At 31.4% G+C, this 14,557-nt stretch overlaps 2 protein-coding genes across 2 annotated transcripts; one reads left to right on the top strand and one right to left on the bottom strand.

Moving 5' to 3' along the window:
- Window positions 1-3,092: 3,092 nt before the first annotated feature.
- Window positions 3,093-6,046, top strand: LOC120091463 (replication protein A 14 kDa subunit B). The gene is made up of 3 exons (XM_039049495.1): window positions 3,093-3,243; window positions 4,056-4,311; window positions 5,641-6,046. Exons 2-3 carry the CDS (start codon window positions 4,056-4,058, stop codon window positions 5,703-5,705), a joined length of 321 nt encoding a protein of 106 aa, XP_038905423.1. The 5' UTR covers window positions 3,093-3,243; the 3' UTR covers window positions 5,706-6,046.
- A 2,628-nt stretch (window positions 6,047-8,674) lies between these two features.
- Window positions 8,675-10,149, bottom strand: LOC120091383 (uncharacterized protein At5g39865). Its single transcript, XM_039049387.1, has one exon. It carries the CDS (start codon window positions 10,029-10,031, stop codon window positions 8,850-8,852), a length of 1,182 nt encoding a protein of 393 aa, XP_038905315.1. The 5' UTR covers window positions 10,032-10,149; the 3' UTR covers window positions 8,675-8,849.
- Window positions 10,150-14,557: the final 4,408 nt, after the last annotated feature.

Below are 14,557 nucleotides of genomic sequence, written 5' to 3'. Positions count from 1 at the left end.
TTTGGAGGATTCAAGAGATCAAAGGAGTCTTCAAGAGGATTAGTCTTCAGTTCCATTTTCTTTCTCTAAATCTTATGCTTGAATTGATGTAAGAAAATATGTTGTGCAAGCTATGAATTTATATTAAGTTTAGTTCTTTTCATGGATGTTTGTTAAACTCATAGCTTTTTAATGATATTGTGTTTCTTTCTTATCGATTTGGTCATCAATGATTATTAGGTTGAATGTTTAATTGAGAGATTGGATGCTTTATGGGATTTATGTCATTAAATTATTATTATTTTTTCATTCAAATAGCTAGATTATGGTGAAAGTTATTGATAACGATTCCTAACACCTTGTTTCTTAATTTGATTTCAAAAAATTTAATTATCAATTAAGTTGCATGAGAATAAGTTATTTTTTAGAGAAAGTAATTTTAAATTAAGTTTCTAAACTTAGGCATAATGTTTTTACATGATTCTATGAATTGACTAGAGTAGATCTAATGAAGTAGTTAACAGATTCAACACCCTAGAACAACACTCTTATTTCAGATTTCCAAAATACTTTTATTGCTTTATAAAAAACACAAATTCGAACTCAATTTTGATTCTTTAGCTAAAATTGACACAATTCTAAGATAGCTAAACAATAACTGTTAATTTGATCCCAGAGGATGATACTTGGCCTTACAAGTCGTGTTAATATTATAACATGACCACATACACGTGCAACACAAAATCACCACATCAGAGAGATTTTTTAGAGTTTCTTTTCATGTTGAGAGAATTGTTGTTCTGTAACATTTTTTAAATCGATTGAGAAAGATGATTTATGGAAAGAGAGCTATAATTCCCCTCATTATGCGTAGAATAACTCCAAGGGAGGTTTTTTTAATTCTTATCTAATAATTAAATAATAATATTAATTAATTAATAATTAAATATCATATATTTAATTTAATTTCAATCATATTCGAATAATATCTTCTCACATATAATGTATGTTTTTAATATGAATCTCATCCATATTAGTTTTAACCTATAGTTTTACTATAAATCTTATTCATATTAATTTAATATTTGAATATTATTCAAATATATATCTCCCACGTAATGTATAGATTTAATATGAATCTCATTCATTATAACACATAATAATTATATGAATTCCATTTATACAATTAATATTTGAATCTTACTCAAATACATTACTCTTATATAATAATGTATAATTTTGAATTTCATTCAAAATTAACTTTATTTTATAATATATCTATATATATTATATTAATTTGAATCTTATTCAAATATTTATTTCTCTCATAGTATTAATTATAAATCATATTTATAATTAACTATATATTATAATATATCAATATACATTATACTTTATATTAATTACATTAATATAAATTATATCTTTGTTTCCCTTAAATAATTTGAACAATTCAAATTATTCCAAACCCATTTATTCCTTGTTTTATCTGCTAGCAAGAAGACCTAGTGGATCTACAGATTAGAAGCTCCTAAACTCTTTAATTAAATTAACCAACATTCATGGCACTCCACTATAGACCCACAACTGCACTCTGCGCATCGTAGATATATTTCTGTATCGATGGATATAACAATCAATAGTAAGTTGACCATTCACGAATCGCTTGTAATTACAATTAGGTCAAATTACCATTTTACTTTTATAATTACATCTAACTTCTTAAGTCTCACTGATCCTCTAATAAACAACCTGTTTATGGTCATACCATAAACAAAACACTCTTGGGCCAGTAAGAGGGAGGGACCCATTATTCATGACTTGGAGTCAGCACTTAAGGGAGAAATTCATCTACTTACCATAAAGACGGGAAGGAGCGAATTCCATCTTGTGTAGCTATGTTCCCAGCTCCGTACTCGGACAAATCCCCAAAAGAGTATGCTTATTGAGTCAAAGAATTTGGCCACTCTCACCCACAACTCACTTAAGATTAAGGTCGAATCATCGATGGCCATCTTATGAAATGTTAATCTCTTCCATCAACCGTGTTATAAAAGAGATTAATCATTTCGCAGTCTAGTCTTATACAAACTTTTTATATAGGATACCCTACTCGCATGTTTCCACATGAACGATTAGGATCAAATTATTTGTAATACTTTATAACTTTTGTAACAATACAATTACAAAGTGGATTGTATTTGTATTGTCACCAGGATAAGGCAACCAACCTTATCCATATACTATAAACCATTTAGGTTATTATTTAAACATGATTCACCTTTATATGTCGACCACATACATGTTTAAGTTACATAAAATAACCTTGGATCTTTCTTTAATGGATAATTGCATATATAAAATAATCAACTATTATTTCAAATAACATATAACAACGAGGTTTTAGAGCATACATCCTAATAAGTAGTCTATCATTGTCTATTAGAAAGGAATAAACAAGTAGAATCAAGTGGGTCGGTGGTGATGAATGTTGAAATGAAAGGAGGATTGATATTGAAAGGAAAAGAAGGAGAAGAATGAGAAGAAGCAGAAGGAAAAGGAGTAGAAATCGTATGAGAAGAACGTTAGCAGTTTCATTGAAGACACATGGGTCAGACGATTAATCGCGGGTCGAGCCGATTTTGGTTTCATTAATCGTGGGTAGCGTGTTTAGGGCTTCGTTTTTGTGTGGGCTTTATTGACATTTTACCTTGTCTGTGCTTAAACATATATTTCGTTTCGGGCTTTTTATAAATTTTGCTATTTGCTAGAATTATTTATCCTAGTTCTTCTATATTTGATAATTCCCCTAAAAACTAGACTTACATAAATGTTTATCAATTTTTACTAATTCACAACATACTTTTTAACTTTAAAAAAAAAATCTTTTTTTTTGCTTAGTTTTTATTTTTCCTTTTTCCTTGGGATCATTTTGGGTATAGTTAAAGTAAAGTCTGGAAAAGGTACGAAATTGACGATTAAATAATTTATCCAATATTCATAATTTATAATATAAAAGAAATTTAAAGAAAAAACGTATATGAAAATCTGAAAATGATACTGTTCGTTGATTGCTATTGTGAGCCCGCATTGACCGTCGGATGAAGAAGATGATCTCTATAAATCCCTTTCTTCTCATTTCGTATCAAGTCAAAACTTCAATTTTGCCGATTTTAAAAAACCTGCGCGCTCTTTTTCCTCTGTCTCTCGTTGTTCGATCGATTCGATTGCCATTTCCGGTGAACTCTCCGATCGCTCAATCAGGTAGTGTAGTTCTTCAGTTCTCTCTAGATTCTCCGTTCATGTTTTGCAATTTTCTTCCCCTTGTTTGATTCAGTTCCTTAGATTGAAGTTCACGATGAAATTCTTCCCACTCTTTCGTTGTCTCGTCCTGTCTGTAACCAATGGAATATAGATATGATTGTTTGGCGTCAAATTACGTCTAGATTTGATCGAATTCGATTTTCTGATTATGGCCTGGGTTCCTGCTTTGGTCCTTTTAAGAAAGTAGAGAATTAGAAGTTAGAACATAGTAGTAAGTGGATAATTTTTTAACATTAGCGAAGCTAAAATAAGAGCTAAACCACAGTGATCATTATGCATATTCTTATTGTTATAATTATTTTTCTTTCAAACACATGGGTTGCCCTAGTCTAGAGCTTAGAGGGAATGGAGCCACCTACCTAGGATTTAAAATCCTTCGAGTGGTCACATGGTTGTCTCGTTAGAATAGTTGAGTCAATACAAAGTGGCATGAACACTCGTTGTCAAAATTTCCTGATCTAATATCTGATAAACATTTTTGGTATGTAGCAAATGGTTTTGAGTACAAATGCCAGAAGTAATTGCTTGGATCTCCCCACGTTGGATTTTTGTAATGAGGAAGAAAAGTACTTGTGAAATGCTGTCTGCTAGTTATATAGACGCCACCACGAAATTTTTATTGATTTGGTGTTCATGCCAAACAGGCAAACAGTTTCTAGCATTGCTAACATGGTGGAACAAGTTAGTTTTCTTTTTACTAGATGTCTGTACTTTCTGAAATATGTTCTTCTTGTTCTTGGTGTTTACTGTAGATGGATACATCAAACCCTTCAGTTTTTGTCAATGCTGAGCTTTTACGACTGTATGTTGGAAGAAGAGTTCGGGCCGTGATTCAGGTACTGTCTGAAGGCAACGGAGTCATATTCGGTAAATCAACAGATGACAACCAGATTACTGTCAAAGGTTCCCCACCCTTTCCTCTTTCGAAGTTTGTTGAGGTGATTGGAATTGCTGATACTGACAAGTCCATACGAGCTGATGTGTGGACCAATTTTGGTGATTCATTTGGTATGCTCTCTTCTTTGGTTATCCCTATGCTAAAATGACATTTGGAGCTGTATAGTGCCAATATTTATGTTTTAATTAGCCAAAGAGGATCACTAATTGTGTTTTCAGCTGATCATTGATTTTGGCGAAAGCAATGTTGAGTCTTGAATAGATATTTTCTTAAAGAGCTTAGCTAAATCTGGCATTTGCAATTTTTTAGCATAACTTGTCTAGATCATAAGTTTGGAATCCGGATTTTGCCTTTGCAGTTTTATCTCAATAGTGAATTATAAGCTGGGAATTGGACATTAGGTATTTGACATTAATTTTGTATTTAGTTGAAACTAAATTCACGCGTTTTTTAAGCAAAAAAAACCTTTTGCTTACGTCATATGAATGTGAAATTATCAAAATGGAACATTGTGCACGGGAGTTGGATCTCTCTCTCGCTCCTTTTGTTCCTTAGGTTTTAGGTTTTCTCACTCCCTTCACTCTCCTCACTCTCAATTTTCTCTTGCTCTTGTACTCTCTCTCTCTCTCTTTCTTTTCTTTACTTTTCTTTTCTTTTTTTTCTTTTCTAATTAAAAGGAAGTGAATAACAAGAGTAGCGAGAGTCAAGAGTAAGAATTGAAAATAAGAATACTAGCGAGACTGAGAGTCGAGCCTAATATAAATGTACAATAAGGTCATTTCAACAATTTTCGTTGATGACGGCACAAACAAAAGGTCAAAAAACTTTTTATAAAGTGGAGTAGATTCTAGTTTGGACCCAAAATTTGGTTCAACCATACAATTATCTGATCGAACCCCAGTCACCAAGGTCTATACATGTAGAAATAAGAGAAAGAATATACCAAATGATGTAATTGGTGAGGAGTGAAAAAACGGGTTATATGTGGGTGTGAGTGCGTTTGATTTTGTGGGCTCTTAAGAAAATTCTGTTAGCTGGGAAAGGGGCGTTAAGTAGGCTGAGGTAGGGAGTATTTTATTATCTTTTGACATATTTGTTTAGTTCTTTTGAGCATAAGAAGGGGGAGATCTCGAACTCCCTCGATATTTTGCCGAAACAGGGAATATATAATTCGGGTTCTATCATTATCTCATCAATCCACCCAAGTTAGCCCATGTATTCTTCAGAGTTTGTTACCCATAATGTTTTAAATATTCTTCTCCTTTGATGAGGAGCCTGAAAATGAGATATGCCAATTATTTAAGCATAAGTTGCTTATAGAATAATCCTCTTTGGATTATACTTCCATCATTCTTTGAGATTGGATGTGTTATTGAACTTCTATAAACTATTATCAAAACAACTAGCATTCTGAATTCTTTCTTTAACCCTGTTTCCAGATACATCTACCTTCAATCAACTATGTCAGCTTGCTAATGGAGAGTTCAAACACTTGTTTATCTGATTTTCAAGCCAGTCATTCTTTAGCAAGAAAGCTCATGCTCTAACTTCCCCTCTCGTGGCACACTAAGTCGCCAATATTTTCTTCATGTTCTTCAGAAGCGTCCGAGATTTACCGTTCATTTGGTATTGAACTTTTCAGGTAAGGAATATATAGAAATTGAATATGCAATGTATGTTTGTATTAGAATATATGTTTGTATTAGAATATACTAGAATGAACATTGCTTCAAAATATTCATCACAGATCTATTTTAATCAGTTTTGTTGTAGTCTTTTTAGGTTGTTATGAAGTATAAACCTCTGTGAATGCAAATAAACTGCAAACCGAATTTCAAAATGCTATTTCCTTGTCATAGTTTATAGACACCATACGTTTTGAATTTAGATAACTGATCGCAAACCTATGAAGCACAGATACTTCATGTGAGGCAAATATTCAGTATTAGACATGTATCAGATACCAATACTTTCATATACTTTTCAGATATGTATCTGACACGCGATTTGATGTATCTATTTTTATGCATATTTTTTTTTTTAAGAAAAAAGACAAGTAACTCATCTAATTTTTCTCAATCTAAAATTAAGCAATATATTTAAGAAGCTCGCTACTCGAGTCCAAAACTAAAAGAAAAAAAAATAATAGACCAAACTCTAGACTAGAATCATCCAATTTTCATTTTCACATTTGAGTCCTCACAAAATCCACTAAAATATAAACCATTTGGATATCTTCAATAATAAGTTCTTCGTTTATCTTTATACTTCTCCCTCTCATCTTTTTCTTCTTTGCAATATGAATCACTTTTCTATTGCATTTTATTAATTATTGTACTTCAACATTTTGGATGTTGCTTTTCTTATATTGTATTTCAATGTTTGTATTCTATTTTGTACTATTGTTATTAACTTGTATGCTAAATTAATCTATATCCTAGATTTTCTAAAGAAAAAAAATGTATCTTCAACGTAACAATATCCTTATTTTTTTAGAAATATATATATTAAAAAATGACGCATTCTTAGATGTATCTGTATCTTAATTTTTTAGAAATTGACGAATCACCGTATCCGATCGTATTTGTATCGTGTAACTATATTTGTGTGTGTTTTATAGTCGCAAATTATAATCTTTTTATTTGAAGCTCAATGTTATGAAAAAGAACCTAGGGAGTAATATGCCTACAAAGTTATAATCTAATTCGTTTTTCTATTTCCTTTTGGTAATTTGATATTTACATTTAACCTACTGTTTTTACGTTACAATGAAATTAATAACTAGATGTTTAGTAAGTTTCTTTTGAAATCAAATAAACTATGTTTGGGTTGGTTATAAAAATAATATTGTAATCATAACTAAACACTCGCAAAATAAAATTATTATCGTTTTAACCAAAAAAAAAAAAAAAAAAAAGGGTATGCACCATCTCAATTTCATTGAGAATTAAAAAGAAAAGGGTAAGTTCGTTAGAAGTTGATGAATTTGCGATAAGCAAACATGCAATTATAATTTATAAATAGAATGCTATGATTCTCTTTTTAAGTTTGATTTTCTATGAATAATGAAAGGTGCATACTTCAGTTTGGTTTAGGGTTAAATTTTAAATTTAAATTTCTATTTTTCCTTATTGTATTTTTGCATTAATGTAAGAAATATAATTAAGAGTGTCATGTTGGAGAGAGAACCTAACTTCTTTAATCATCATTTTATCCTTCCTAAAATAGGGATGAGATGATTCGAATCACAAATTTCGTAGCTACTCGCTTTGTTGGCCTAATTAATTATTTGTACTTTTAGAAGTTGAAATTTGAATTCTTAAAACTCAAATAAGCACGATAACGATAAGTATATGAAAATAATTATGATAATAAAAATGTGAACAATTAAAATTCAAAGTCATAACATGCATGTGATTACTTTTAAAAATTACTTATATCAAATGGAGCGACAATTGAAATGAAAGCTATTTGGTAACTTACCCCAAATCAATTTATTGCTTTCATTTATTTTAATCAAATGATTAATGAATTTAGTAAATTTTTGTTTGGGAGTTTATTTCTAAAAAAACACTGGTAATTGAATTGTATTTGGATACTATCATCTAGAAAGTGAAATAAGAAGTTTTAAGTTTTATTGTATAAATCTTCCTCACTCTTTTGATATATCTGTTATAGGGTGTTCAAAAAACTCAATAACCCGACCAACTCAGATTACCCAATCCAAACCACAAAGATTGGATTGGGTTAGATTTTATTTTGGGTTAGATTAGGTTAAAAATGTTAAAAAAATATTAAATTCGGGTTAAATCTCGGGTTACCCCATTTTAGGGTGGGGCCAACCCGACCCATACACACACATATATATATATATAAATAAAAGTTAAAAAAACAGTCAAATTAAAAAAAAAAAAAAGAACCGGTGACCCAACCCGACCCAACCCAAAAATTTTGGGTTGGGTTGGGTTGTCCTCCAAAAAAGAACTAATAGGGTTTATTATTACATCCCGAATTTTTGGGTTGGTCCACAAAAATCTTTCAACCCGACCCAACCCAGACTATATACACCCCTAACTTTTGTTCCAGATCAACAACAAACATCTTTTAAACTCCATCATGCCTTTTGTTATAGTAATTTAAACTCTATCTAGACATCAAATTTTTTTCTCTCTAGTTCAGAATTTTCACCGCACATTTTTACTAGAAAAACTATGATATTAATTATATATACTTTTCGTGTAAAATTATTATGTTGATAACAAATTCAAGTAGAATAATTTAATAAATCAAACTTAAACATGACCGCAACTATGTATCATCAACCAAGATAGTTATAGATTTTTTTTTAAAAAAAAAAAAGGAAAAAAAATCAAATTTAGAGTATAACAAATCAATCTGCATTAGAAAGAGATTAACAAAATTAGAATCGTTAAAAAAAACAATATTAGAATTATGATAAATCATCATGTTGGGATGAATTAGTTTCACTAATAATTTACATCAAACAATAATACAAACAATAACCCACAAAACACAGGTCCTAAAAAACTAACTTTAGAACCCATTTTCAACGCTAAAATTAAAACTAAAATATAAAATAAAAAAGGGAATTTTTTTTTCTTCCAAAGAAAAATTACCAAATTAAAATTTAAGAACAAATAGGACAATGAATCAACCCATTTTCATTACACTCACCACATTTGATCGTCTTCTTGTTTGTTTGATCCAAAATCTTACAGCTTCCATTGCAATCCACACACATCACAAATCTCACGCCGCCGCATCCTTCACACCCGCCGCCCGCCGCCGTCGGAATCCCCTCGAACAGAACCCCCAATTTTCCCTCCTCCTCCATTTTCAACACCTCCGCCGCTCCTCCGATTAGCCTCCCCTTGACAAAAATCGCCGGAACTTTCACCTCCTTGCTCTCCATTAACGCCCTCAACTCCTCTTTGAAACCAGAATCCATCGACACGTCTCGCTCCACCAAGTGAATGCCGTAGGATTCAATGATCGAACGAACCTTGTTGCAGTCTTCGAATGTCTTTCTGATTCCTCGAAGTGTCGTCGTGTAGATCACGACGGTGGTTTCGCCGCCGGGAGGACACCGTTCCTCAAACTGTTTTAAGGCGGTTTCCGATTCTTGAAAATGTCTCGCCGCCCTAGATTTCGGCGTCTCTGAAACTATTCTCTTGATTTGTTCTCCTTCTTCTGTTAATTGTCTCTCGTAAGACGCTACGAGCTCTGGATCAAATAACGGACTCAAACTCCTTCTCCGAGCCGATAAAAGCCCGGAATCGCTTCCAAAACTCTGTCTTCTGGCTGAAATCGGTGTACTCTTAACCGGAACGGTCAATTTCAGGGCCGATTTGGGCGAAATCTTAGACGAATTGTTCACTTTCAGATTCTCTTTCGGAGTATAATCCAGTCGTCCGATGCCGCGATTCTCCTTCCCGCCGGACTTCATCGCCTTCTTCGGAGTGCCAATTTGATTAAAGAACTTCAACGGACTTCTTCGATCGAAATCAGCCAAAGCACGAAGAGAAACTCTGGGTTTAGGGCTTTTTTTGCCCCTATTTGCCATCGGAATTCCTTCTTCTAGGCCGTCCATTAACTCCCAAGTGTTAATCACTTCTGGTTCTTCACGAGGCGGTGATTTCTTCGTCAGCTCTGAAACCAACTCATTCGATTTCTGATCGGTGTCGAGATTGAGAACGCCGTAAGTACTGGATGTTAGAGAGACAACGTGGTTGAGATACTCGCCGCCATTGTTGACAATGATGTCCCTCTGAAGGTCCTTCCGGTAGAGTTTTGAAGAGACACAGCCCATTGATGCTTCTTCTTCTTCTTCCTCTTCGAGAGCTTTTTAAGTGAAGAGAAAAAGGTTGCAGAGGCGAAGAGTGAATGAGGGGAGTTTTTCAGTTAATTGTTTTTTTTTTCTTTTCTTTTTTTTCATTTTTTTTTTGAATGGTGACCGTTACTAAATTATGCTAACGGGCCCCAACGGTCGAAAATTTCGAATGGGACTTTTTTGTGTGTTGGTTCTTGGGGAATTCTCTTCCTCTCTTCGAAGTTTGCCCCCAAATTTTTTATAATATGATATTAAACCCCACCACTTTTTTCCACTTATGACAGCTTTTACATTTTTCCTCTATTTTTTTTTAGTTTTATTTTTCTTTCATTTTGTTTATTTTTTAAGTTTAAAAGTTTGAATTTGGTTTTTATGGTTTCATTTAATCTTTAATGTTATTCGCAAATAATGAATAATTTTGTTGACATGTTTTTTTAACCTTTTTTTCTAGGACACTAAGTTTATACGTTTTTTTAAGATTAGAAATTTCATCTTCTATCTGCTTAGTATTATAATTTATACCATATATATATATATATATATATTTAGATGTAGTATTACTGCAACAATATGACAAGTGATAAGTTGGTACTAATCCAATAATGAATTAAATTATAAAAGATGAACTTTTACAATTTTTTAAACAGTAGAAATTAAATTAAAATTAGGCATATACTATATCAACTAAAAAAAATAAACTTCAAGTGAGATGTTTTGTTAATGTATCTATTTTCTTGTTCAAATTTGGATGGAGTTTGTTTGGGTCAACGAAGGTTTACAATTGTATTGAAAACTAAGGTGCATTTAAATTTGGTTTATCTTAGCGATTTTTAATTACTTTTTAAAGTTTAAATTATAAATTTAATCACTAAATTTAAAATTTTGCAATAAATATATTTAGTCTTGAGTCATACTTTAATATATAATTCATCTTATCTAACGTTATGTATTGTACTAAAAGAAATTGAATGAGTAGTAGCATCTCTTAAAATATCTCAAAACTTTTGGGAGTGTCTCTTTACTAGGGTTTGTACGAACCACAACAGACAACATCTATACCAACTCATGAATTATGGATAATATTAGTATACTAATTTGAAAAGATAATTTAATCTTTTAAAATTAAGAGAGTACATCAATATTAAAATTTTGAACTTAAATTTATAATTTAGTCATCAAATTAACAATACTATTTCCTTAAATTCAAAAGCCCAATCAAATGGGTCAAGAAACAAAAAATATGCTTGTGATTAAAGTAGTTTAAGCATCATTAATAAATGGTTCCATTTCTGTTAACTTAAACTGGGGTTAAATTTCCTATACTAATTACTAATGGTCAAAGATACAAAATCTTTCCCTTCAAAATAATTACACACACTAAAGACAAATAAAAAGACGTGTGTGATTAAAAAAAAAAAAAGGAAATTAAATACAATTTTATAAATATTCACAGAGGGATCATAACAACATCAAACACTTGGTCAAATTAAATTGAAGTATTTATTGTGACTGTCCACTAGGAACCAGTCTAAGCTTACCCATATAGAAACATTAATGATATATGTTATTTTCACACATTGACTAAAAAAGATTGTAACAATAAAAAATATATATGAACTAAAATCAATGCAATGATATAGAAAAAAATGCAGCATGTAGTTAATTGTCAGTGACTTGGGGATGTCAAGGAGGAATTAAATTTTTAGTTTTATAATTCAATTAGGTTGAAAAATATCTTTGAAAATGACATAATAAAATGTACCTGAAAATGATGGCTTTTAATTGAAGATATAGGTTATGTTTAAGAATGATGTGATTTTTAAAAGTATTGTAAAAAATGAGATACATAGGACAGAAATTTCAAAAGTATGGTTGAGGAGAAAAATATAGAAAAAATAATGTAGTTTTGGTACTAGAAAAATGATTATGGTTTAATCCAATCATCATCTGTGGACGCTAGATAGCTGTTATGTCAGCCATGTGGACTTGGTCAAAATGAGGACCAAACTCATGGACCTCGTAAATGATTTTATTATTTTTATTTTTAACTAATAATTTTCTTCCTTACTTGTTTTGTTCTTGATCTTTTATATCATACTCATTTACTAGATTTAATGTCTCACGATAAAATGTAATTTCATTAATTATTTAATTTCAAGATAGAAGTTCACATGAAGCTAAAAGTTTGAATTACAAGTCACTCAATTTTCCACACGATGGTCGTCTTTATGTGTCTCTAGATTAGTATCGCCTTGTTTCCGTTGTCATTTATGACAAATACGTCTTAGCTTAGGATTAGTAACATTAAGTCGTCTTGTCTACTAAATAATACTTTATACGTTTACCAAGGTTTGGTCAAACATTGAACCCACCTTGGTAAGTTGTGTTGTATTGAGTACTGTTGTATATCTTGGACCAAATTATTCTGTATGATGAAAAAAATTAATACTAAATAATGTTCATATCATATATTTGGGAAACATAAGATAATAAAACTCTTATAATGCAGTAATAGTAAGTGTCATCAGGTATGATAAATCGTCTCGTGATTAGATCGTACTAGGAAAAAGTATCATATGATACAGTTGGTCCATTTGTTATTTCTCCTTGTGCATAACGATCATGACGTTCACGCCAATACGATATATATTCTGCATGAATTCGAAGCTAGTCTTGGTCGTGCTTATCTCTCAAATTAATTTGGTGTAGTATTAGGAGTGTATAGCACAACGACGGTATCGTTTGTCACAGACTAAACAGTCTCAACACACGATCTAGTTGATGTCACTTTTCTATATGAAAGCATATAAGATGATAAATGATCAACCAAATATCTTGACCATCACGAAAATAATCAGGCAGTAATGACCAAATATCTTACGTGTATGGTGTCCAATTTATCTAAAAAAAAAAAAATAAATAATTAGACACCCAAAAGTATGTAATATTCATTTGTTACTGATTGTGCATCAGTGGTCAAATATTTGTCAGTATATTAGCAATATATTTGTTGATTGTTTAGAGGTAGCTAATACATCACTCCATCTAAAATTTTAAAAAAATACAATTAATTTTTTTTATTACATAAATGATAACTAAATAAAATAATATCTGACACTGAGTAGACGATAATCTAAGGTTTGTAACTGGACTTGTGGTGTTGTAATGTAAAATCTTTCATAAGCCCATACTTGGCCTTGATATTTCCAAAGCTTGTGCATTAGTGGCGACATAGTTGTTTATAAAGCCATACAAGACAGGCACCACTCCACAAGTGCGTACTAGCATACTTGAAATTAGCCAGCAGTGGAAGAAACATAAGATGTACCAGAGTGTTCGACTTATTAGCGAACAAAAATCCTCAAATAAACTGCATAATGTATGCTCATGCATACCTTTGTATGCTGATGTCGTTGCCATGGGGGAGACAACTCTGGAAATTGGAACACTAACTATAGGATACTCAATCTTGAGCCTTTCAAATCATCTAGTTGAATGCCCAAAAGATCGTCGCAAACAATTTTTCATTCATATTGCAATGAACCTGTCACAGGTTCTCTGTCACTCATAATCCAAATTGAATGTAACATCCTATAACATAATTATGCATTCCCCCCAAGGCATGTGAAATGTGTCAGTTTCCGGTCTCCAACACTATACTAAAGCAATAATGAGATCCCAATCTAGTTGGATAAATCCAATATGTATAACCCCACGAAAACCAGCCTGTTGTACGTAAGACATAATACGTAGATCAAATGGGATAGTATGTTGTACAAATGTTTCCCTTCTCCGAAAGCTTAAAACTACAATAGAAGAACTATTCGTTATCGATTGTGAACAATGAGTATTTTGTTGATATAGTTGCACAAGAATAGAGGGACCATGATCCATGATGCATAAACACTGAAAGAATATAGAAACATATTAATATAGTCATTTTCATAAAAAAAAAGTCCATTACATAACAAATTCAATTACATAACAAAGTCTATAACATAAAAATTCAAAAGATAATCTAAACTCAAATTCAAGATCAGTCAAAAAAAGTTTTTTTTTTAAAAAAAAAATCATAAATCTACAACCCAATTCTAAACTCAAATTCAAGATCGATCCAATTCTTTTTTTAAAAAATCAAACAAACTACAACCCAAACAATCCAAAAGAACTACCAAGTCAAAATCCAAAATAATAAGATAAAAAGAAAACAATCCAAATTTTCAAGTCCAAAACCAAACAATTCAAAAAATAGATTTCAAATCTCATCTAACAGTCATAAAATATGAAATCTTAGAAAAACAACATTTACACACTAGATCCCCCACATATTAAATAAAACTAGTTCAAATCTCTAGTTTTTCATGCATGTATCTAAACAAAATATTAGATGTATAGATATTCAAGCTATAATCTCATATATTGAAGAAAAATTATCTACGATTGGCGATGACACGGAGGACGACAGATGGCGGACGACAATTGGTGGTGGGTTGGGGTAGAGAGGA

The sequence above is a fragment of the Benincasa hispida genome, chromosome 11, assembly GCF_009727055.1.
Source record: "Benincasa hispida cultivar B227 chromosome 11, ASM972705v1, whole genome shotgun sequence".
Lineage (NCBI taxonomy): Eukaryota > Viridiplantae > Streptophyta > Magnoliopsida > Cucurbitales > Cucurbitaceae > Benincasa > Benincasa hispida.
This window is presented reverse-complemented; position numbering and strand designations above follow the sequence as displayed.

What these genes read in the sequence shown, in the direction of transcription:
- LOC120091463 (XM_039049495.1), top strand. Translation starts at nt 4,056, where the DNA reads ATGGATACATCAAACCCTTCAGTTTTTGTCAATGCTGAGCTTTTACGA. An exon ending in CAATTTTGGTGATTCATTTG is followed by an intron (nt 4,312 to 5,640) that starts GTATGCTCTCTT and finishes CCCTGTTTCCAG; the next exon opens with ATACATCTACCTTCAATCAA.
- LOC120091383 (XM_039049387.1), bottom strand. Translation starts at nt 10,031, where the DNA reads ATGGGCTGTGTCTCTTCAAAACTCTACCGGAAGGACCTTCAGAGGGAC.